The 25,729-nt window shown below is 38.1% G+C and overlaps 1 protein-coding gene across 1 annotated transcript in view; it reads right to left on the bottom strand.

Annotated features, from left to right (window-relative positions):
* LOC104586711 (diacylglycerol kinase 4-like) overlaps nt 1–25,426 on the bottom strand; it is a 42,293-nt gene extending 16,867 nt beyond the window's left edge. Inside the window, exons 1-9 of the mRNA XM_088893904.1 lie at nt 25,409–25,426; nt 24,967–25,327; nt 23,686–23,808; nt 22,351–22,488; nt 22,185–22,270; nt 19,152–19,239; nt 13,538–13,613; nt 1,785–1,867; nt 1,599–1,669 (exon numbers count right to left, since the gene is read on the bottom strand). Coding sequence (XP_088750030.1) covers nt 1,599–1,669; nt 1,785–1,867; nt 13,538–13,613; nt 19,152–19,239; nt 22,185–22,270; nt 22,351–22,488; nt 23,686–23,808; nt 24,967–25,323 — 1,022 coding nt within the window. The 5' untranslated portion in view covers nt 25,324–25,327; nt 25,409–25,426. The remainder of the gene's footprint in view (nt 1–1,598; nt 1,670–1,784; nt 1,868–13,537; nt 13,614–19,151; nt 19,240–22,184; nt 22,271–22,350; nt 22,489–23,685; nt 23,809–24,966; nt 25,328–25,408) is intronic.
* Nucleotides 25,427–25,729: the final 303 nt, after the last annotated feature.

Raw genomic sequence — 25,729 nt, 5'->3', positions numbered from 1 at the left:
AAAAAAAGAATAAAGTACACATCCAAACCTTAAAACTGAAAATCTGTGATACCATGCAACCTTGTACTTGCAGAAAAGACGGTGTGTACACGTACAGAAAGAAATTAAGAACAGTAATTCAACCACACCATGCCATTCATTGAACTACAGACTCTGCATAAGATGACATAAATCCTCTCCCCACATTCATTCCATAGGAAGCCCGCCTGACTCATTGAATCCAGCTAACAGCTTTCATCCTTATAGTTTTTTTAGATAACTGATTAACTGTAAAAACTTAAAGAGTTAGTACAAAGAGGTGTCTAGCCTTAGCTAACCACCAAACATTTTACAGTTACAACTCCTTTTGAAAGACTTGACCCAAATACAATTACCCCCTTTCTATCCCTTGCCATGCCAGTACATTGACAAAACCACGTGCCTATATTACTGTTCCATACACAAATGATAAAGTTTGACTCTTTTGTGGCAACAAGGAGGAAGAAAGAATATTAATTCTTTCCAATCCAAAAGAAATTCTAGAGGAATGGAAACGAGACATATACCAGAGCAGTTGACTACTGAGTATAATGCAAAATTTTGCATAACAAGACTTCGCAAATTTTCAATTTGCACTTAACACAACCAGCATAATGAATACAGATAACTTGGAAACCATACGAACTTCAGATGCAAGCTCAAACTCTGAGTACGATGAAGAAATAGAAATGAAACAAAATTATACATTCTTCGTCATTAGGAGAAAGAATTTGAAATAAGCAAAACCAAAAGATAGGACAGCAACAAGAAGCTCAATGAAGATGATGGTGACAGTACTCACAAACTTAAGAAACAAAGAAATAAGCCCCGATGCATTATTCCAAGTTCAGAAGGATTACTACAAGAGAAAAAAGTACTACATTTTCTTATAACAATATTTACAAGAGCTGAAGATATAAAAATAGCATTCATGCATAAAACAAGCACCACTTTTAAGTACGAGATGTTCTTCTAGCCAACAAAAAGATTTCTTCAGGTTTTGGTTGTTTTTAAGTAAAACAAGTTTACCCATGTAAAATTTGACCAAGTGAAATCTGGCAAGAGAAATGGTGGATTAGCTTTTACCCACTTTTTACTGCCCCCATTTGTTTGCAGAAAGGGAAAATGCAATTGGAGGATTTCTCCCATGTTTATGCAACTATCCAAGGACCCATTTTTGCGGCTCATTTGAAAAATGGTATCCATATTGAAGCAGGTTACATCACATTATCTAGACGCTGCTATTACCCTTGCCTTATGATACAAGTAAAATTTTCTTTCAAAAGCATGAGCATTATTTTCACTTAGAGATGGAGTAATTCGGTAGTCCTACAGGTAACCTTTTACTTGTAGCACCAAGTACAATGGTATTGAACCAAATGACATAAAACCAAACCAAGATAAAATTTTCATTTCCTTCTGTTTTACATCAAAACAATGGAATTTAGTTGTTAAAAGGAAGGCAAAAAAATGGAAAATATGCTTATTCAAGCCGCAAAAAGCAATCATACAACCAAAGTAAACAACAGGAAGAGAACAGGAAAAGAATACGATCAGCTTTCAAGGAAGAGCCAGCTAACCTTAAACTAGGATCACTCATACAAGGTGTGAAGAACCAACCCTGAGTGCAACTATATCCAGAGTAGATCAACTGTGATAAGAGGATACTTGGTTAAAATCTTGCAAATCTAAATATTTGTGAATCCTTCACTAAATATCATACCTAGTGTAGAAGACCAACAAAACATATTGGGTTTCAACCATACCTTATTTGATATTGGACCTTGTGCAAGGTATGGTTTTTCATCACGTAGATGGTGGAACCCATAAGCAACTTGGGCATCCATCCCTGGTATGAGAGGAAATATAAAAATAAGAATCTGCATAAAAGGATCCAAGGACAGATAATGTAGTATTTTGGTAAATTGACTACTTAACATTTCCTATTACATATTTCCATTGTTATGGGCACAAAATATAACTATGAAATTTACATATTTAACAATACCTTATAACACTTAATATACTTTAACCACATGTTGTTTTCCTATAATATATAGAGAAATTCTGGTAAAATAGTAAATAATCAGATTATGCAATTCGTGGATGCCTCACACTAAAAGCTTGGTAGGACCCACCAGCAGACACTATACGATAAAATTAAGCATGGGTCCCACTTTGCCTGTAGGGAAAAGTGTATCAGCTATCAAACATATCAAGGCAGTATAAAATTAAAGTAGATGTTCAGGACTGCTATCAGTCTTAAACCCTAATGGATTTCAGGTACGGAAATAGAAGAAAAGGTATAGAGAAGAGAGGAGAAAGAGAAGAGAGAGCACTAGAACACAAGAGTTGAAAGGAGGAGCAGAATCTTAATGTTCTGCCGCCGCCACTTTATTTAGTATTTATAGGTTATGCTCATTACATGGAAATGACAGATATGCCCTTAGTATTTACATAACAAATAGAACAAAATAAAACTGAAATAAATAACAACTAAAATAACCAACTGACCACCAGCTAACCCTAGGATGACTAGAACACCTTCTACCCTACGAACACAGTGGGACCATAGCTGTGGGGCCCACATCAGTGTTCTCTACACTCCCCCTCAAGTTGGGAATAAATGTTTATCATTCCCAACTTGGAGAGATCTGCCTCTAGCTACTTCCTTGGTACAGCTTTGGTGAGGATATTTGCTAGCTGCATGTTGGATGTGATGTACGGGAGACACACTTCTTGTGATGAGACCCTCTCTCGTACAAAATGTCGATCAACTTCAATATGTTTAGTTCTGTCATGCTGCACCGGATTGTGTGCTATATTAATAGCCGCTTGATTATCACAATACAGCATAATGGGCTTCTCATACTCAATACCCAACTCCTCAAGTAGTGATCTCAGCCATAGAATTTCAGCCACTCCATTAGCCATTGACCTGTATTCAGCTTCAGCACTAGATTGGGAGACAACACTCTGTTTTTAACTCCTCCAAGAGACAAGGTTACCTCCCACAAGAGCACAATATCCAGAGGTAGACCTTCTGTCATCAACACTCCTAGCCCAATCAGCATCTGTATAGACCTCCACCTTCATGTGGTCATTGTTCTTGAATAGTATACCTCTAGCCGGGCATCTCTTCAAGTATGCTAATATTCTTTCTACTGCAAGAAGGTGTGTGGTTCTAGGAGAATGCATGTACTGACTGACAACACTAACTGCATAACTGATATCTGGCCGAGTGAGGCAAAGATAATAGGAGCTTTCCCGCTAATCACTGGAACATAACTTTGTCTTCAAGAGGCTCCCCACTCTCTGCACTAATCCTGTGGTTCTGTTCAATGGGTGTATCCGTAGGCTTGACACCTAACTTTCTAGTTTCCACCAACAGATCTAGAACATATTTCCTCTGAGAGACAAAGATCCCCTGTTTAGATCTAGCAACCTCAATACCCAAAAAATGACCGGGATCAACCTGCCTGCATCGCCTGTGATAGACTCTCAACTCTTGATCCCTCTGACCACCCTCACTACTGCAGCCCTCATCACCCAATGGAATAGGTAAAGGAACAGCCCCAAAAGTATTAACCCTACCCTCACTGCGCTCCCCCTGAAGAAAATGACCCAAATCCACACTCTCACTGCTCTCCCCCTGAGGAGAAACCCGAGAATAATAGGGTCTCCTCAAATAAAGTGACATCCATGGAGACAAACTTCTTCCCTGAGACAGGATCATAGCAGCAATAACCCTTCTGAGTTTGTGCATAACCAAGAAAGATGCATTTGGAGGCCTTTGGTTCGAACTTGGAGTGATGGGGTCCGAGAAGCTGAACAAAACAGGTACAACCAAATGTTTTAAGGGGAACAGAAAACAACTCCTCGTTTGGGTATAGAAGGGAAAAAGGAGATTTCATATCAAGAACTAGGGAAGGAACCCGATTAATAAGATATACCGCCGTGAGGATAGCATCACCCCATAAGCAAATAGGGACATTGGAGGTAAACATAATACTTCTAGCCACCTCCAAGATGTGCCTATTCTTCCTTTCTGCAACCCCATTCTGCTGAGGTGTACGAGGGCAAGTGCTCTGGTGGATAACCCCATGATTAAGAAGGTAAAATGCCAATGGCTTAGCAAAGTATTCATTTGCATTATCAGATCTAAGAACTTTGATCTTGGCATCAAACTGGGTTAGAATCATTTGGTGGAAGTTTTGGGTCAGGGCGAGAACCTCTATCGTGAACGCATAAGATAAACCCAAGAAAACCGAGTATGGTCATCAACAAATAACAAAAAATATCTGTACCCACCCATAGAAGGGATGTGATATGGCCCCCAAACATCAGTATGCACAATATCAAAAGAACTATTACTCCTTTTATTACTCAATGAATAAGAGTTTCTACAATGTTTAGCAAACTCACAACTTTCACATTTCAACTGGGACAACTCAACAGACTCAAACAAAGTAGGGAACAAACTCTTTAAGGACCGAAAAGACAAATGACCCAATCGGTTATGCTTTGGCATAACCGGACTCACAATCTGAGAAACAAGTGACTCTTATCCACTGACTCTTCCCGACGAGAACTCTCCCAGAGCAGATAGATCCCATTCGTCTCACGACCAGTCCCAATCACCTTCTTCGTCTCCAGGTCCTGAAAAACACATCGGTCAGGGAAGAAAGTTACTAAGCAGTTCATAAGTTTGGTAATACTACTAACTGAAAGAAGGTTAGTATCAAGTTTAGGGACATGCAAGACAGAAGACAAAGAGATGGTATCCGACAATTTGATGTCACCCTTGCCAGAAATGGGGACAAGAAAAACATCAGCAATAGATACTTTATCCCTACCAGAAGATAAATGATAAGTGGTAAACAATGAAGGCAAACTAGTCATATGGTCGGATGCACCTGAATCTATTACCCAACAAGGTTCAATAGTACCTAGAGCTAAGGTATGGTAGGCTAAAGCTCGAGTACCTGAATGTGCGAAAGCAGATGTAGCAGGGGCTGATGGTGACTGCGGTGACTGAGCTGAGTTCCCAACTTCCTTTTCCAACTGTATTAGAGCAGCCCGAACTGCAGCTAAGGTCTCTAAGGGTGTGCCTCTTGTGCCAGACGAGGATGTTGAATCAGTAGTCACGGCCACATGAGCATTACCCTTCTTGCTTCTCAACTTTGCCGGGACCAAATGAGGATGCAGCTTCCAACATGTTTCTTTTGTGTGTTTAGGTTTCTTACAATGCTCACATACCACATCCCTTTTATCTTCCTTCTTCCTGTCTCTCTCTGAATCACCCCCTGATTTGGGTTTAACAACTGCAAGGGCCGGTGTAAGAGGCTGAGGTTGCATCATGACTTTCCTCCTGGTCTCTTCACTATGCACTAAGGAGTATGCCTGAGAGAGGGTCACACTATCTCTGGTCAAAATCTGTTGCTGCACAATATCATACTCTGAATTCAGGCCAGCCAGAAACTCAAACACCCTGTTTGTCTCGATGTGCTTTCTATGGGTCTGTGCATATTTGGAACTCTTCCACTCAAGAGTCTCTAAGTGATCAATCTCATGCCACAGAGACTTCAAGGTAGAGAAGTAGACTAAAACCAGTTTCTCTCCTTGTTTAAGAGTATTCACTTCACATTTCAATTCATATGCTCTGGCAACATTAAGGGGTTGGGAGTAATTTTCTTTCATAACATCCCATATCTCCTTGGCTGTCTTTTCCCACAAGTAATTTCGGCTGATATGAGGCTGCATAGAATTACACAGCAATGTCATAACCAAGTAGTTTTCTTGGACCCACTTGATATACATGGGGTCTCCCTTGGAGGGTTCTTTCACATCTCCCAAGAGATACCCTACTTTACCCCTTCCCCCAATAGCCATCATGGCTGATTGGGCCCATTCCAAATAGTTTGATCCACCAAATCTTACGGTTGTAATCTGAAAACCTGTCTCAGAAACACCACCATAACTGCTGCTCCCAAAACTGCCTTCTGCCTGATTCTTAAACTCCATTTCGGTTAAGAACCAGTAGTCTCAAAAAATAGGGTTACTACAATCAAAAACAGCACTTGGACTATCAATCACAGTCAAAAAATCAGTATAGAACCAATCTGTATTCACGGTATATGTGCATGAAACAGGTATAAGTCTGATCTGAAACCAATTAGCAGACACAACAGCAACAGTCCGTACAGTTTTCACCCCTTAGAATAGTTCGAAACTCCCCAAAACAAATCTGAAAACAGCTTGGAGAATAATCTGATATGCTGAAGCAGAATTAGGGTTTTAATCAGTCCTTAAAAGAAAATTCTCAGCCGCACATTCCAGGCAGTACCGTACGGATAAGACTTGAGGAGAGAATTTAAGAAAAACTTCACAGGTAGATCACAAGGTTCGGCCCAACATTAGGGCTTGCCGCAGGGTTAAGACAAAACCCTAGAGAATAGAAGAAAGAAAACTCTAGAGTAGTCCGGCCGCCCTTTCTAGATAGGTCCAACCTATCTTCTCTGATAGTACTTCTCTCAGAAAATAAAAATTTACAAGAGAATGCTGTTCGCTGCCTTCCAAGGTTACCCGAACCCTAGCCTTCTCTAATTCTTCCTGATCACCAACACTCTGCAACCGTGGCAAATCTTCAAACAGCTGCTAAACCCTCTGGCGATCTCCAAGAATCAGTCAACGAACTCTACTTTCTCAGCTTCCAGCCTTAGATGGTTCTCATGTGATCGGCTGGACTAAACTCACATGAGAAACCCTAGCTCTGATACCAAGTAGACGTTCAGGACTGCTATCAGTCTTGAACCCTAATGGATTTCAGGTTCGGAAATAGAAAGGAATAGAGAAGAGAGGAGAAAGAGAAGAGAGAGTAGTAGAACACAAGAGTTGAAAGGAGGAGCAGAATCTTAATGTTCTGCCGCCGCCACTTTATTTAGTATTTATAGGTTATGCTCATTACATGGAAAGGACAGATCTGCCCATAGTATTTACATAACAAATAGAACAAAATAAAACTGAAATAAATAACAACTGAAATAACCAACTGACCACTAGCTAACCCTAGGATGACTAGAACTCCTTCTACCCTACGAACACAGTGGGACCATAGCTGTGGGGCCCACATCAGTGTTCTCTACAATTAAGAATGACATTTTCTCATACAGCCAGGGGGAGAAAAGAATTCATGAATACTATGTTGGCTTTGTCAATCTATGGATTGAATATGAACTAGTGCATTTGGGTGAGAACCCATCTGATTGTTGTGTTAAGTTTATGAAGAAACACTTTGATAACAGAAAGGTCATGTATTTTCTTATGCATCTCAGACCTGAACTTGAAGTGGTCAAGTCAAATATTCACAGTAGAGGTACCGTTCCATTTATTGATGTAATTCTTGGTGAATCATGCATGAAGAAACCAGACTCGTCACCCAATCCACCCTTAACAATAAGAAAGGCTCTATTGTTGATACTGTTTTCTTAGCCAGTAAGTCTAAGACAAGAAAGATTTACAATGGTTCGGTGCTATGAGTGCAAAGAATTCAATCATGTGATTTTCCATTGCAAAAAGAAAAATGTCTGCACTTATTGTAAACAACATGGCCACGTCATTACCTAGTGTCCAACCTAACCTCCCAGGGTCAAGACAGAAGATGGGTCAAAAAAAGGTTTATTAGGCATCTATGGAGATTTTGAGCAACACAACTTCTACCCAGTCAACCATTTCCTCACCTGTATCTACTAAAGGAGAGGCTTAAGGTGTTCTCATGGAAGAGCAGACACGTCAACTTGTATTCTCAGCCACTTCCCCTGCATTCTCTGCTATTGGTATGGTGACTCCTCCTATTATAGTTCTTCCCCGAGTCACTTATGGAACACTGATTCTAGAGTTGTACATCTTCATTCTTCTTGATACAAGACATCTTTCATAAAAAAAAAAAAAAAAAGAAACAAAACAAAGAGATCCTCTTTCCACTTCTTCCTCCTCCTCATCCCCTTCCTCTTAGGAGGATTATGCTTTCTTGTGCTCGAGAGGCTTACACCTCTTACATTTTGAACTACACCTCAAGCCTCTAGGCAGTGAAACACCTCGCATCACGCCTCTGTGTTTTAAAACATTGCTACCAGTTGTTGTGTTTCTTTGGTGGTCCTCTCATATCTTGGAAACATAAGAAGCAGTAGACCATACCTAAGTCCTCTACAGAAGCTAAATCCTGGGCCATGTCTTCAGTTTGTGGTGAGATCATATGGCTTAAGGTCCTAATGCATGACTTGGGCATGGATCATTCCTCCCCCATTCCCTTATTTTCTGACAACATGAGTGCTATCAAGATTGCCTCTATTCCAGTCCTCAATGAATGTACTAAACATATTGAGGCCGGCTATCCCTTAATTTCTAAGGCTGTCAATTGAGGCTAGCTATCTACTTCACTTGTAATCTCACTTTTTTCATTAATCAATAAATTCTGAACTGTTATTGAAAAAAAAAATATGTCTAGTGGAGCATCTTGGACTATATTCTCAGAAGAACGGGCTTTAGGATCAAGTGTTGGAGTTGGATATCATCTTGCCTAACCAAGGCTAGATTTTCCATCATCTTAAATGGCTCCCCAAAAGCATACTTTAGAGGAAGAGGTCCTCTGTAGGGGGATTCTCTTTCCCCCTTCCCCTTCATCATGGTCATAGAAGGCTTTTTCAGCAGATTAATCATGAGAGCAGAGCAAGGTGGCTTAATTGAAGGATTTAGATTGCAGCAGAATACCCAATCTATCTCTTTGTTACAGTTTGTAGACAATTCCTTAACTTTTGGGAGAGCAAAATCATCAGGTATGCTGCTATTGAGGTGTGTCCTTATGTGCTTTAAAGCTTTATCGGGTTTGAAGATTAATATTCACAAGAGTGAATTGATTCCAATTGGTGATGTGCCCCATATCAATGAGCTGGTAGAAACTCTGGGCTGCAAAATTGGTCTCCCTTCAAACCCAAAGAGATTTGGAATCCAATCATTGTAAGATTCCAAAAGAAATTACTAGGATATAAAAGAGAATATTTATTTGAAGGAGGAAAGTTACACTAATTCAATGTGTTTTATCAAACTTTTCAATTTATTTATCTTTCTCTGTTTACTGCCCCAATCTCAGCTATCAACCAGCGGGTAAATATGAGAAGAGATTTTTTGTAGGAAGGTATAAATGATACAAATAAGTTTTATCTTGTGGAATAGAATCAGGTTTGCACCACCAAAGATAAAGGTTCTCAAGATCATGAACACAGCCTTACCAGGATAGTGGTTATCGAGATATAGCCTTGAAAAAGAAATGCTGTGGAGAAACTTAATCACAGCTAAATATGGTAGCACTAAGTTAGACTGGCTTTCGAAACCCACACCCCCCACCATTACAAGTCTATCTGGAAGGGGATCATGAAAACTCATCGTCAGTTCTCCAAATCTCTTAAAGTCAAGTCTGGAAGAGGAGACAGGATTCTATTTTTGAAAGGCACTTGGTGTGGTAGCAGACTTCTCCCATCCACACATATTCAATTTGGCAGAACAGGAGACTGCCTAAGGATTGCTTCCAAATATCAGCTGACCAGGTGGTTTGGGTTCCCAAAATGAGGAAAATTCAGGACTGGGAGTTTCAAGAGCTGCTCTCCTTCCTAGATTCCATCAATAAAGTCCATTTGTCCAAATTCAGAATATCAGATCTTATGGTCTTCTAACATTTCTGGTCATTTCTCTGTTAGTTCTTCAATCAGCTGAAGGGGCAGAATGAGTTAGGTGGCCTGGAGATGTTTGGAGACCTGAAGTCCCATCTAAGGTAAATTTTTTCATGTGGACAACAGTACTGGACAGAATCCTCACTTCAGATCATATGCTGAAGTATAGAGTTGCAGTCCCAAATCTTTCCTACTTTTGTAATCAAGCAAAATAATCATTCCAGCACTTGATTATCCATTGTGAGCTCACATTAGTGTGTAGAACCACTTCTTTTAGGTGTCCGGTGTGCAAAGGCTTATACTAAGAGACCTCCCCACCTTATTTTCTGCATTACCTTACAAAGGCCTTAGTAAGAGAGGTTATCTTCTTTGGAAGATGGTTCCTTTTGCTGTCAGTTGGGAGATATGACAGGGAAGAAACCGCAGAATTTTCAAAAATGCCTCCATGCCAAAGAAGAGGTTGATCAGGAGTTTCTTCATTTTATTTTCTCTTCTGCGATCACTGAAATCAGATTATTGTAGATGATTAGTTTGTAATTACATCTAGATAGATCTATATATACTCAGGCCTTTCTGCCCTCTTTGGTATAGCTTTTGGAGGAGATTACTCCCAACTTCCTCCCTAAAAGTATTTCCTATTCTTCTTTCTCCTCTTTTAATTATTCTATTCTTGGTTCTTCCCCTAACCATAGTTGCCAAGGCAACACCTAGGTGACAAGGCACCCATTCGGGTAACCTTGTTTAAATGCCAAGCTATTTTGTACATGATGCTTTGAAATATTTTGTATATTCTTTAGTTTTGAGATTATAATAATAAAATAATTGTTATTAAATTAAATTACTCATTTTGTGGGTCTTACTATTATTTTCATATTTGTTAGGGTTCAATCAACACACATGTTGGTGTATGCTGTCTTGAACCCTCAAGAACTTTAAAACCTAAACCGACAAGAAAGGAGGAACTTAAAATTTTGTCCAATCAACGAATTCTTTTCTTCTTTTCCTAGGACAAAAATAGAGATACAGACCCTATATTTTCTACTTTTCTTTTATTCACTCTTTTTCTTCTCATAAATATGTTGATTTTATATGTTTTATTTATTTTTTTATCAGCAAAATTTATATTATTATATTGATTGGAAGTGAATAAGTACAAAAGTGCCTTCACAGTACTGTCAGTAAATAAGCTGATTTACAAAGAAGCCCAGTACTAATGTTGTCTTACAGCCCCTTGTTTTTCTAGGGAGTCAGCTGGCCCATTTAAGCTCCTAACCCATATGAACGCAGAATTTAGGTCCTTTTCTATCCTCGGGTCCATGGGATATGTCTATTATATCTTGCCCAAAATTCTGCCTTCACCAAATTTGTAGTACCCAATGGCCCTGAATATAAAGCCAGTATCCTACTCTCCAAGATTCTAATTGCATCCCTATTCCTGCCAACCCCGGGTTGATTTTATATGTTTTAATATGAAGTTTATACTTTTTTATGAAGGTTATAGAGAATTATAAGTGAAAGATTGTTGTTTGTTGCTATGGAACCTAGGGACTTACCCTAGGATTCATGGTTTTCATTAAAAGGAAAAAAAATGCCTAGGCAACTAGTTGACAAGGAGCCACCCTGTCACCTAGCCTCAAACTATGTCCTTAACCTATTCCTTTTCTATTTTTGATAAGTAAACAAAGTATTTATTGAATATCAAGGAGAATAGGCATTGCAGCATCCCACAGAGAGGCACGAGGTGTTACCTCTCACACAAAAATTTAATAAGCTAGTAATAAATATCAACTACAACTGAGCCCAGTACAAACTATCCCAATTTATCCTTGTTTAGCTAACCCATCTGCCATAGCATTAGCTGTCCTCCTAACCCAAGAGATTTTGAAGTTCATGTTTCCGGTTAGCCATCTAAGCTTTCCCATCTCATCGACTCATCCCCAAAGCACCAAATTGTAGACTCTGGATCCTTCAGCCACCTCAGCCACCCTATTACCACCCTTTCAGATCCCACAACAAGACAAACAAAGAGACTTAAAAAGACAAGCACAAGAAAAAGACCTTTCAGATGAGGAACCCAGATACATCTATCCAGTTTGAGAGAATCCAAGCAAACATAATCAAGAAGTTGCAATAACCCACTCAACTCTACCATTTCAACATCCCTTAAACCTCTTCAAAAACCAAAATCCCAATTATAATTTGATGGAAGGATAGGAGGAATGATAAAGTCCGAAATACACTTGTTTTTGTACAAAGAAACTGAGTAAAGGGAGGGGTACAAATCCTTAAGAATTGAAGAACAAACCCAAAGGTCTTTTACAGTCTCCCCAGAACACACATCATACTTGATGAAACTAAGAAACTGGTGAAGAAACCCATGAATTGCTTTCCACGATGAGGCAAGGGTAGCTCATTTAGACACTCTTGCATCCCATCCAAGGTTCATCCTGCCATGAATTCTAGCTATCACCTCATGCCACAATCTGTCTTCAAAAGCCACCTCCAAATCCATTTACCTAAGAAAGCTAAATTCTTATCATTTACATTACTCAGCCCCAAGCCTCCCTCCTTTGGATATCTCTAGTCACAATTTCCCATCTCAACAAGTGATCTTTTTTATCCTCCCCTAGTTCCCATAGGAAATCCCTCATTACCTTCTCAATCTTCCAAACCTCCTTCTGTGGAATCCTAAACACTGACAAATAATACAAAGCCAGGTTTGCTAGAGTTGATCTAACCAGAGTAATTCTTCCAACCAAAGATATGTAATTCCTCATCTACACTATTAGCCTTTTTGCACACCTTTCTAAAATCGGAGATCAAAAACTACTCTCCTTGGGATTAGCACCTAAAGGAAGACCCAAATAGGTCAAAGGCCAACTAGATATGAAACACTTAAGCCTCTTTGCAATAGCCTCTAATTCTCTACCCTCCAAGTTCATCCCCACAATACAACTCTTTTCAAAATTGACTTCGAGATTTCAGACAGCTACAAATTTCTTCACCAAACCCTTAAGGTGCCCTACCATCCTTTATTCACTCCCTTCACAAAAGATTATGATATCAGCCACAAATTGGAGATGTGACTACAATATTATTGCAACCAATCTTCCACCCCTAATCACCCCCTCCCTATCCACCTTGGAAATGAGTCTAAAGACATCCACCACTAGAGTAAATATAGGAAAGGGGGTTAGGGGACCCCCTACCTTAGGCCTCTGCTTGCCTGAAAAAAATCCCTCATCACCCATTAACCAAAATAGAATAGTGACATGATTTCAAACATCCCCTTACCCATTTGCACTATCTATTACCAAAACTGCAATTTCTCATCACCTCAATCAAGAAATTCCAATCCACAAAATCATAGGCTTTCTCCAAGTCCAGCTTGCACACAAAACCCTTACGGTTAAATCTTCTCAAATCTTCCACACACTCATTGGCAACAAGAATTTGGTCAGATATCTGCCTATCTTGCAAGAAAGCACTTTTTGCTTCAATTATTTGCCTTTTTCCCTTTTCAATAATGCAAATTTTAGACCCAATAATCAAACTAGAGTTTAACAACAATTACCAATTTTAACTTGTTCAATATGTAAGTCAAAAACTCAAAGCTAAGAACATTATAAATAGGAAATTAAAAATATCGTCTACTAGAACATCATGTCTTTACAAAGACATATAAGGAAGTGAATAATGTTATAAATAATATGCATGCAATTTGAATACTCATTCCATCCACTTAATGAAGACCTAAACCAAATCAAGAAAAAAGAGTACTTATTAAGTCATACCTACGCTAAAATAATTATAAAATACTCCCTCAAAGCAAGTTTGTTTTTCAGGCATCTCCCCCTCAACAACCAAATCCTGCAATGTATAAATTTAGTTACCAAAAGCTCAAATAATATTCAATTAATAATAGCTTGGACTTTATAAGTTTCTCCAGAAATAAGCTACAAGCATGAAATCTACCAAACAACATAAAACAATTTAATTTGACTTGCTATCATGAAGTTTAACCAGTATAAATTTAGTTACCAAGAGCTCAAATAATACTCAATTAATAATAACGTTGACTTTATAAGTTGCTCCAGAAATAGGCTACAAGCATGAAATCTACCAAACAACACAAAACAATTTAATTTGACTTATTATCATGAAGTTTAACTAATATTCAGACTACACTTTATTGTTAGAGACAAATTAAACACAAAGGGAAAGACAGGAGAATCTGTAGGGGTGCATTGGTATAAGAACAGCACCCAAAAAAATTGAAATCTATATTTAAAGGGCCACTTTGTCCTCTCATAATAACTACCGAAAAGATACAAGTAATCTAGTAATCTAGTGTTCACTATACATAATACAATGGTGCTCCCAAAGTACAAATAAATAGAAAAAAGATGATATTATCCCTCATCTCTTCTACACTCCCCCCTCAAATTGATGCCAAAGAATAAGCATTAGTCAATAAAAAAAAGTATGCTTGGCTCTAGTCACGACTTTAGTGAATAAGCCTGCCAATTGAAGTCCTAAGGAAACATGAGGAAGTGTAATATGACCTGCAAGGAGCAGATCTCTAATAAAATGACAATCAACTCCAATATGCTTCATGTGCTCATAAAAGATCACATTGGATGCAACCTTAATTGCACTAAGATTATCAACAAAGAGGGGAACTAAAAAAGAATGATCAATATGTAGATCATGTAGCATGGCTTTGAGCCAAACAATCTCACTACAAACAAAGGACATTGCCCTATATTCAGCTTCAGTGGATGACTTAGAGACAGTCTCAATTGTTTCTTGTGTTTCCTAGAAATAAGAGAATCACCAAGCAAAACACACCAACCTGTAGTAGATCTCCTAGTGTTTTAGCATCCAGCCCAATCAGCATTAACATAAGCCAAGAGAAGGGATGATAAGGAAAAGAACAAAATTGCCATGACCATATCTAATAATATAATAAATTGCCAATAAGTATGGTTGATGGGGAGCGGAGATAAACTAACCACCTGCATGGCATATGAAATATTAGGACAAAGTCATAGTGAGGTAAATCAAGCTGCCCGCTAGCTAACAATAGAGTAGCATCTGTGAAGAAACTCCTTGATGTACCATATTACTGTAGCTCTTATTATATTGTATCTTACTTTATTATTTTCTCTTCAGCCCTGCAAGGGCCTCTCTATAAATTCTTTAATATCTGTTTCCCTACAAGGGCCTCTCTGTAAATTCTTTAATTTCATTATCTATATAAAGGACCCTTGGGGTAGGGTCGTTGCATCCATTTTCTTCACCCCAGAATTCTGTATTCTCTGGGTTTGTTGACATGGTATCAAAGCAGGTTGCTCTGTAATTCCTGTTCTTTCTTTGCTTTCTCGTTGGCCATATCAGGGGTACTGTTTTCTAGGTGTTTCAACTGTACTCTCCAACTCCAATCCTAGTTCTCTGTGGAGGTTTCTGTCCGGTGTTAGGGCTGTGCCCAGATCTGTTTTTTTCTCACTCAGAAAATCTGTGGGATCTGAAAAGTCTTGAGGGAGTTCTGACCTTCTCTCTTGGGCGGCAGCAGCCTTCTTTCTCCTACTGTGAACTGGTTGCTCCAGGGTGGCAGCAGCCTGGCTTCTTATGGTTCAGTTTTGAACAGCAGCAGACTAAGAAATCTCAACAGTCTGGCTTCTTTCTCCTTCAACAGCAGCAGTTTTGAACTGTTTTTTTGGTTTCTTATGCTTCAGACTGAGGAACTTCAACAGACATAAGGTCCTCTCTTCAAGCTGATCTGGAAAACTTCTCATTTCAGGTTGGTGTATCTCACTATTGTCTTAATCGACTACTATCAATCCTTGGAACCCTAGTTTTGTGCTACCCTAGGGTATTTTCTTCTCTTGGTTATCAGTCCTTGGTACCCTAGTTTGTGTTGCCCTAATTTTGTGTTGTTCTGGGTTGCTTATTGGAGGATTTTGATTCTTCTATACGGTTTCTTGCTGAAGTTGCTCTGGATTGGTGTTGCCTGCATTTCATGCTTCAGCCCTGATATTATTTTTTTTTTTGAGAAATACTGTGTTCAAATGAAGTAAACATCATTGGAAGTGATGATTTGTGATTCAAACTTTCCCCCTCAAACTCTTTGTCCCTTGCTAAAACTTTCCTTATTCCTAAACTTACTGCCAACCTTATTTCAATTGTTCAAGTAGTTGATGAAGACCACATTCTAACATTTTCCTTTTATGGTTGTTTGATTCAAGACCAGTGAACTGGGAAGGTGAAAGGAAAGGGGCGTAGGATGGGCCACTTGTTTGTGTTGGAGTTTGAGAAATCACAATCAGCATCATCCTCTACTTATTTGAGCTCTTCTACATTGAGTCCTGTTTTGAGTCAGATAAACTATGTCTAGGATTTGTGGCACAAACGTTTGGGTCACCTAAATTCTGAAAAATTTAAATATTTATTTGTGTATGGTTTTATTAAAAATAAAAGTCCTTCTATGAAACCCTTTGCTACATCTTGTGTTTCTTGTTGTTTGAGTAAGAGTCGTATTTTACCATTCACTCACTAAGCTGAACATGCTACTTCACCTTTTGTGATGTTTGGACTTCACCTATTGTTTCTCAAATGGGATACAAGTATTTTGTGTTATTCATTGATGACTATACCAGGTCCACTTGGATCTACTTTCTCAAACACAAATCAAAAGTTTTTCCAACCTTCCAGTTGTTTCATAACATGGTTCAAGTTCGATTTCAAGCAAATGTGCAAACCTTATGCTCAGACTCAGGGGGAGGATACAGTGACAGAGAATTTCTGGTTTATCTGAAACATCATGGCATACAAGTCCAACGATGCTATCCAAATACTCCTCAGCAAAATGGTGTGGCAGAAAGAATGGCCACATTCTTAGTGTTGTAAGGACTCTTCTACAAGAGTCACATGCGCCTCCCACATTCTGGGTAGAGGTCGCTAGCATGACAATGTATCTGATCAATTGTATCACATCTTTTGTTCTTGCTAACATATCTCCTCATCAGAAGATGTTTGGATCCCCCCAGATCTTTCACATCTTCATGTCTTTGGGTGTCTATGCTTTGTTCATCTTCCTCCTCGTGAACATTCAAAGCTTTCAGCTCAATCTATCATGCGCGCTTTTATATGGGATATAGCCCTAACCACAAGGGATTCCATTGTAATGATCCCTCAACATGTCATATTCGTACGTATTTTCAACCATGTAAAACGCAAAACCTCTTTTTTTCCTCAATTGCATTACTTCAAATAGATAATGTGATGTAAAACATCTTGCATTCTTGATTCAATGAGCCGCCTTTATACCAAGCCCAAACAAGTCCGTGTTTTTTTTGGTAAGAAACAAGTCCATGTTAGGGTCTTAGATTCTTAATCCTTCCACAAAAATAATGATTATATAATTTTAATTGCCTTTTAAGAAGATATTTTATTTAAGATGAATGAATGAACAACCCCATATTTGCTAATGTTGTTCATTCATTCATCTTAATAAAATATTTTCTTAAAAGGGATCCCCCACCCCAGCCATTAGGTTCAAAAAAAAAAACAAATAAAAAAAAAATTTGAAAGTGTTATGCCTAGGACCTAGGAGAAGCGCATACCTTAAAACGTGCCTCGCCTTAGTGCTTAGGCACACCTTTTAAATCACTGCTTCCCCCACAATCCACACTTCCACTCTTCGGGCTTCTCTAATCTTTAGTGCCACCAGACCTCTAATTCTCAACTCCTTGAACAACAAATTCTTCACCTTCACTCTTACAGTCCTCTACTTAGCTAGGATTTAACTTCAAACCCCAATAAAGTTTGCACAATATGTCAGCTCATCATCTTGCATATTAATTCCCGCCACTCGCTCTCCATTAGGTTGACTATGAAATTAGAGATCTTTCCAAACAGAAAGATAACTCCTTCAAGTTCCTAAGGTAGTTATCATTCCCATCTTCACAAAAAAGGATCAAGTCATCTGCAAATTGAAGGTAACAGTAGTCTCCTGCCTCCGCGCTCTCCAATCTCTAATCTTCTTATTAAGATCAACTTTTGTTATCAACTTATTCTAAACATCAGCCACCAAGGTAAACAAAAATGGAGAGAAAAAAGAAAGAACTCTTGTTGTTGGGTAAATGGCAAAGAGACAGATCACTTAGAAGAAGAAATAAGAGAGAGAAAGAAAGAAGGAAAAAGACAACTTATTAACTCAGTTGTCCCTTTATAGATTACAATTTGGACTAGGAAACTGACCCAAAAACAACTTCTAACTGCTTTAAAACTAAAACAAATCCATTGGTGACCCACAATGACACTTAGATAAGAATTCCAATTCCTAAACAACTCTAATAGCACTTTCCTAATCCCATTAAAACTAAATTTAAAGACATCAGGAATTACTAGAAATTATAAATTGTAAGTTTACTAAACATAGTAATTATGAGAAGTGCAGAAGTTATCATAGATAGTAATTTCGAGACAACATTAAAATTCTAGGGAACTTATTCCTGAACTCCAACATATTCAATAAAAATTGTATCATAAGTAGACATCCTTTTATTTTTCACCAGCTCTTCTCCCGTAGATTTCCTTCAAGAGGAAAATGAGGCCAAAAGTCTTTTGTCGAGACCATTTCTTCCTTCTCTTCAGATCTGTTAGTTTCTTTTTGAGCTTCCAAAGAGGCTCAAACTGATTTAGCCAAGTGCATGCTCCTGTATCACTCCCCAACAAAATATAATTCTTTTCCCATGCAGCTAATTTTATTGAGAATCTTTCAAAAACTGGGTTCCAAAAGCTATTGATCTTTAGTCTTGCAAAATATGGATTCAAAGGGCTTTTTGTATAGTGACAGATGTATGTCTGAGAGATTTTTGTATCGTAGAGCTGATTGTTTATGGTTCATGTGCGCATCCCCTTATGCATAAAATAATTTTTTGACTATTAATACAATAAAAATTACCTTTCACTCAATAAAAAAGGAGCCTTTATACTTCAAAGATATTGAAGCCATAATAAAGTCACTTTCCTTACAACTTTAGGGTTCACAAGTTGTCCATTGACAAGATTCTGGTGTCAATAGATATGGCTTTTCAATTTCTATCTAATGAGATTAAAATCCTTTGGATCAGATGATAATGTGGGGCAGTTATGTCTATTGCATGCATGAGGTGCGAACTTTTTGTTGATATGTAAAAGGTGTCAATTGGCCACAGGATTTCCATCTTTCTGTTGTGTATTTATTAATCTATCATCAAATAACAATCCAATGTGATATTAGACATTAAAAACTAAACAGTTCATCTACAATGCACTACATTCACAATGACTAAACATTATGAACAAAAAGATATACACAACAAAACAGCTAACAAGTACAAATAAAGAAAAAGCTTCCACAACCTGATCAAGAGTACACTCTTCTGTATGCCTCAGAGAATGTGGCAGGTCTACATTTCCTCCAGCTGGCATCGAAACCAAAACATGCCAACTATGACAAGATAAAAGTAAATTTTCATAATATTGAATCGTTGATAAGTTTAAACATCATAACAAGAATTGTGAAGTGTTAAGACCCAAATATACTAAAATCCGATCTGGAATGCCAGATGGCTCTTGTATATAAATGAAAAGTGAAATAAACTGTAACTGGTACACTGATACAGGTAAAGGTGCTAAACGAATCATTCTGCTCTTTTCTTTTGATACTAAGTTCATGGACATTTTTATGACACAATCATCATTTTACAGTTTATTAACTCAAAACAATGTCCTTTGATCAGTTCTCTAGCAATCTAAGAACAGAAACTCTACCAATAATTTGAACACAATGTGTCCCTTGGAGTAGAGATATTTGAAGTGTTCATTTCGTTGCACCTATTTCTTTATAGTAACTTAGTAAGCATGATAATAGTCTTTTGATAGCAAAATCTATAAGGGCTCCTCTACTGTGTATAAAGAGCTTCTTCATGTAAGCTACCAGGCAAAGAGTCATAGCCCTGACAATCTGAACCGAGATTTAAACATGGTTGTATGCAGCCCAGCCAACTTCGAACCAAACCAGGCTGCTCAAGGTCAACTCGGTTTGATACCCAGTCCCAAATAACTTAATGGGTTTGTCTTCCTTGCAAAGAAACCTGAGCCCCCCCCCCAGCAGAAAACAAGAAAAAATAAATAGAGGATCACATCATTTTATCAGGAGGAAGTCAGGTGACCACAAAGGTTATGGTAGGTGGCGGTGACACTTGTGTCAGAGACAACTCCCATCCACATCAACTTGGTTCCCAAGAGAGGATACCACCTAAGTCAGCGAGTCTTAATACCAGCTCCAGAACCAACGATGGTTCTGATCATGCATGAAAGGGAGGGCCAGTTAGAAAACTAAGAGGAGGTTAGCAACTTAAGCCCTATTGCAGTGGTGCCATTGGGTGATCAGCCAGCAGTAGGTGAGGCATCAACCGTAGCTTTGAACAAAATGCACCTCAATGGAATGATGGGGTTCAGTTTGAATAAAAGAGAGTGCTTGAAGAGAAAGGCAGGACGGGTAGGTAGAAGAACAGGGAGGGAGTTACTCAGAGTTAAATTGGGTCTTAATTACAGTGCAGGGTCAGTAAACAAGGGCAGAAAGGAGGGAAGAAAGTCCTATAGATAGATCTGTGTATGTTAGAGAGAGAACGAGGGCATTAGCCTCCTAAACATTTTATTAGAGAGGTTAGATCTGTGGCTTCCAAAGTGAAGATCTCATTCATATGGATTCATCAGTTATAGGCTCAGAGATTAACCAACTCACAACTTGCTAGCAATTAGTTTGGCGGGGGAGTAATGGGGAAGAATGAGATATCTTCCCAGATGGTCACGATTTAGTGTTGTGGGTTTCAGGTTTTGTTATATCAGATGTGGCAACTGGTACTAGTGTAAAGTTTCAGGTTTTGTTATATCAGATGTGGCAACTGGTACTAGTGTAAGGCCATATTTGAGTCCTTATTAAGGATATCAATGGGCCAGGTTTGGTACAGGTTTGGCTCGACTCTGACCCAACCCGACTAAACAAGGATAGAATGCTAAACCTGATCCAACCCATCTCACATATAGAACCAGTGATTTAAAAGGCATGCCTAGGTGAGGCACATTTTAGGGTATGCACCTCGCCTAGGTTCTAGGCGCGGCCCTTTCAAAAGGCACACACCTGGTGCGCCTGATGCGCCTTGCACCTCAGCACAGGTGTGCCTTTTGAAAATTCCATGCCTTTTGAAACCCCTTATTTGCTAATGTTGTTTATTCATTCAACCTAATAAAATATCTTCTTAAAAAGCAATTAAAATTATAAAATCATTATTTTTTTGTGTGAGAACTAAGATATTAAGACCCTAACATGGACTTGTTTGGGCTTGCCTCGAGGGGCGTGGCACAAAGGCGACGTAGAATCAGGAATGTAATATGTTTTACATCACATTAGTTACTTGAAGTAATGCAATTGAGGAAAAAAAGAGGTTATGGGTTTTACATGCTTGAAAATGTTTTATATGTTTGATTTTATTTTTAAATTTTCATTTGAATACGCTTTACATGTTATGTATGTGTATTTTAATTTTAGATAATAGGTTTTTTAAAAAACATTTATTTTAAAATTTAAGTTATATTTTTTATATTATGTTTAATATTTCTTTTATTATTTTTTGGCATTTTTTGAATTTTCTGACACTTTTTTATTTTTAGCATTTATGTGGCTTGCTTCAGAAAAGCACATGCCTCGCCTTGTGCCTTGTGCCTTGTGCCTTGCACCTCAAGCGCAAATTGGCCCCTATTGGCCCCTGCGCCTTTTTTGCACTTGTGCTTTTAAAACACTGTATAGAACATATATACTCAACCAAGACTATACATACAAACATTTCAATTCTGCAATGCCAACAGATCAGGTTTGGCATGGATTTACCTTTCAACCTGAACGAACCTAACCCAAAGCCCAATTAATGTTGACCCAATCCAAACCCGATAGTGGTAAACCTAAAAACAATCTACTGATATCCCTACTTATTCTCAAAAGGATTTGATAATCATATTATCTTTACTCTTATTTAATAATATTGTTACATTGCCATTGAAGAAAAGATAAAGAGGGCTGGTCAAGGAGAAGATATTTACGGTGTTTCTCATCATAGAGAGCTTTCACCTCATCTTCAATAAGTGGACCACCTAATTGGCCACTTTTCCTTTTTTTTATTGGTTTAATATTTGTATGCTGTAAACAGCTGGTGTCATATGGTACAAACATTTTTCAGAACTAGTTCATGTAATATGATGTGATTTTCGGTGCAAGTCTTTAAATAACATCCAGGGTTCCTCTATAGACAGGAAACAACAAAGTTGAGGTTAGATATTACTAATTCCGGGAAAATAAGGGAGAATTATTTATTCTAACCTACAAAGAGAAATTACCTATCAAGACGGCAAACTGAACCTGTAATAGCCTTAGAAAGAGACATCTTCACAGCTGATTTCCATGCAAAAGGAAATGAACCACCCTGAAGAAATATACAAGACCATTAAGTCAATAATGTAGTAGAGCAGTTATATTGAGAATTCCATGTAATCTAATTCTTACCCAACCAAAACTCCTCGACAAATCATTGCCAGTACCAAGCGGAATTATTCCTATTGGAGGAACTGGTTCTCGATTCTGCCTATAAAGTTCTCCAAGGCTTCCGAGAACCCAACCCACTGTGCCATCGCCTCCCGCAACCTGCACAGAATAATCTTAAGCTCTTCTCAAAGCAGGAATATTTTCTGACAAGCAACCTAGTATCTACATTAGAATCTCAGTAAAATTGCAACTGTCCACTTTTGCTTGCATGTGAGTTACAATATCCTAATATGTATTATTTAAACATAATACTGATAATTACATTTAGGTCAGTCTTCACTGGAACAAGTGCCAAACACAAATAAATAAATGGGGTTTGTAAACTATTGAAAGTAAACAAGGCAGTAAGAAGCACAATTGAGAGAACAGGTAGGTATTTTAAGGAGTATTAGAAAGTACTTATTTCAAATGGAATCAAAATGATGGTCAGAAAATGTGCATCGTGTGAAGATGCAACCCAAATTGCTTACAGTGGGAGGCACCCTGATTAAAAATTGTCAACTTTATATACTTATCTGTAGATGAAGAACCTCCTATCCTTAGTTGGCAACACAACATGGGTGTCAGGAATTAACAAGGAACATTAATGATTTGGAAGAAGTACTTATATGACTGAAGAAGAGAACCAATAGATGCTCTCTAGCACTTCTGATTTATGAGGCGTGACACAAGAATCAAATAGCAGGCATGCAAGGCCCATTATAGTGAAATCATATTCAAATCTCTATCAAATGAAATGAAGGAGGATCCTTTCCCAGTGGAAGTCGCTGGACTTCTGGCATCCCATCAAATGTTTGAACAGCCTTCTTGTATAAACCAAGTACTGCATCAACATTTCAATTAGATGTTGCTTGCAACAGCAAAGGTTTCAGACCCCAAGGATGGACATTATGAAATATATTACTTTTCTCTCTATGTTATCCTTACAAAAGAAACATAAGCAACATTTATTTGGAGACAAGAATTTCTTGTTGATAAGATGGTAAGAAGATGAAATTAAAAAAGAAACATTGCATTTTATTGCCCTCAGTAGTTCAATCCTAGTTAAGTTTGCAAATATTAGGTCATTAAGATATTCAAAATTATTTTTTCATACTTTGAAGCATGTTTACTTTTCATTTTCATTGTCTTTACTGACCAGCTTTTTCTTGCTTTTTTTCATATACGAGGCCAAAAGGGCCAAAAGGCATACCCCCTCTATATTGAAAAATCAATACTATATCAAATAATACTAATAAAAGCAACAACAACAACAATAACAATAAGTGAGCAATTGACAAACTCAAGCCAACATACCACAACCCTCAACTTTGAACGAATATCTCTTGCACAATGATCACCAAGGTCAGCCAACTTCTCCAAGCAAGCTAATCCATACTGCACAAATTCTGTAGGCTTCACAACTGAAAGATCAAAAACCTGCATTACATATGATAATATGAAATTTTCAGACATATTACTAACATAAAGTTCCTAAGTTAATATAAATAACAAAAGAGAAAACCCACAGTCAATTTGAAAACATGTAATCAACTAGCAAAAATCAACCATGAGAAAATACAGGAAATCACCATTTTGCTGAGTGAGAAGAATAATGAAAAGTAAGAGCACTAACTCATGTATGGTCTAAATTTCAATCTGCATCCTCTACAAAAAAAGGTAGTATGGAGGATAATTGAGAAAAAAGTTCATTCGGATATCAATTTTAAATTTCAACACGAATATCAAGGCATAAAGAAATTTTGGAAATGTGTCAAATATTCATAAAAAAAAAAAAAAAAATAGAACCTTAAACCAAAACAGGCAAAATTTTTGGTTGAAAACTTGAAATCTTGGAACATTTTGACATTTATGAAATTGCTTGAAATCAATTTTTTATCAAAAATAGAACCTCGATTCAAGACATTGTGGAGTGGCAAAGCTGCATCCCCAGAGGGTTTCCCCTTGACCTCTTTGAATACACTTTAAGGCGTCATCAAGGAAGATTTCGTGGAGAGTTCTGACGTAAAATAAATTTCGTCAGCATAACTGCTTTCAATCGAAGTTGTTATTAAGACCCTGATAAATCCTGGCACTACAACATAGTTTGAGCAACCAGCTGAGAGGGAATAAAAAGCTATTATACTATCCAGCACCACAATCATAAGCGAACACCACTCTTTCCCCTGAATAATAGGATCTCTTCTGGCAATCTACGAAAATAGCAATCGCTATCTGTCGACTAGAATCACTATAATAGAGGTTTGATCCTATTAAATAAAAACCAAATTCACCAATTTTCCATTCGTTTATAATCACAGCATATTACTGCTGTAACCTCATTGTAGAAGCAGAAATTCTGGATGCTTAGAGCTCAGCACTTAGCTAGTCTCTTTTCTGCTTACTATTAAACACAAAAAAGAGCACATAAAGTGGCTCCACGTATGCACACAATTCTCGCTTAAGCAATCAAAAGTGATTCAGCTCACAGACACAGGTTCTTACAGTTCCCAAAAGAAATCAAAAACCCATCTTCCAGCGAGCCAACCAAAACCCTAAACTGAATTCACAAAACAATGGAATCTTTGAATACTTAACCTGTTCTTGACCCATCAGCTCCTGAAGCCTCCCCTTAAGAATCGGCCCATACCGTCCCCCACTCCTCGAGTTCACGAAAACAACCATCGGCGCCTCCGGTGCCTGCTCGTTCCCACTCCCAGCGTGCCGGTCGCCGGCATTCGGGTCCTTCGACTGAATCGCGTTTCGCATAGCAAGACGGAGGTACTCCGGTATCAGAATCCTTCTCTTTAAATCCTCCTTATCGATTCGAACCCCCGATAAACCACACCCTTTCAACGAGTCGACAAGCGACGATCGTGCTACTATCCGAGTCGACTCGCCTCGATTCCCCGACGGTGAAGCCATCTCGCCGTCTCTCTCTTCCCACCGCGCCATTTCGCTGCTTTTAGAGTTTAGACCGAAATTAAAAGAACCTTACACCAAGAAAATAATAAAAAAGACAAATTCGGAAATATTTTACCTCTTTTTTATGAATTATTATTACTATTTCCATTTTTTTAATAATAAAAGGTAATTTCGAACTGGAGAGAGAGAGAGAGAATGGTTTTCGTCTTCTAGAAGGAGATTTTCAGAAAGCGTAGCGGTGGGGACACGGTGGTCCGGCCCTGGAAATTTTTCTCAGGCAAATGGATGGCTACTTGGATTCCGAGGAAGACAAGACTATTTATGGGAATGCCCTTGGAGTTCCGTTTATTTACGAAAATACGTCTGTATAATTAGACACTACTAAGATTCTGAATTGTACTAACGTACGCTTTTAGCTTTTATGCACATTAAAGAT

The sequence above is a fragment of the Nelumbo nucifera genome, chromosome 8 (genome assembly GCF_055504915.1).
Source record: "Nelumbo nucifera cultivar China Antique chromosome 8, China Antique-T2T, whole genome shotgun sequence".
Lineage (NCBI taxonomy): Eukaryota > Viridiplantae > Streptophyta > Magnoliopsida > Proteales > Nelumbonaceae > Nelumbo > Nelumbo nucifera.
Note: the sequence above shows the minus strand (reverse complement) of the source record. Positions and strands in the feature narration are given on the sequence as shown.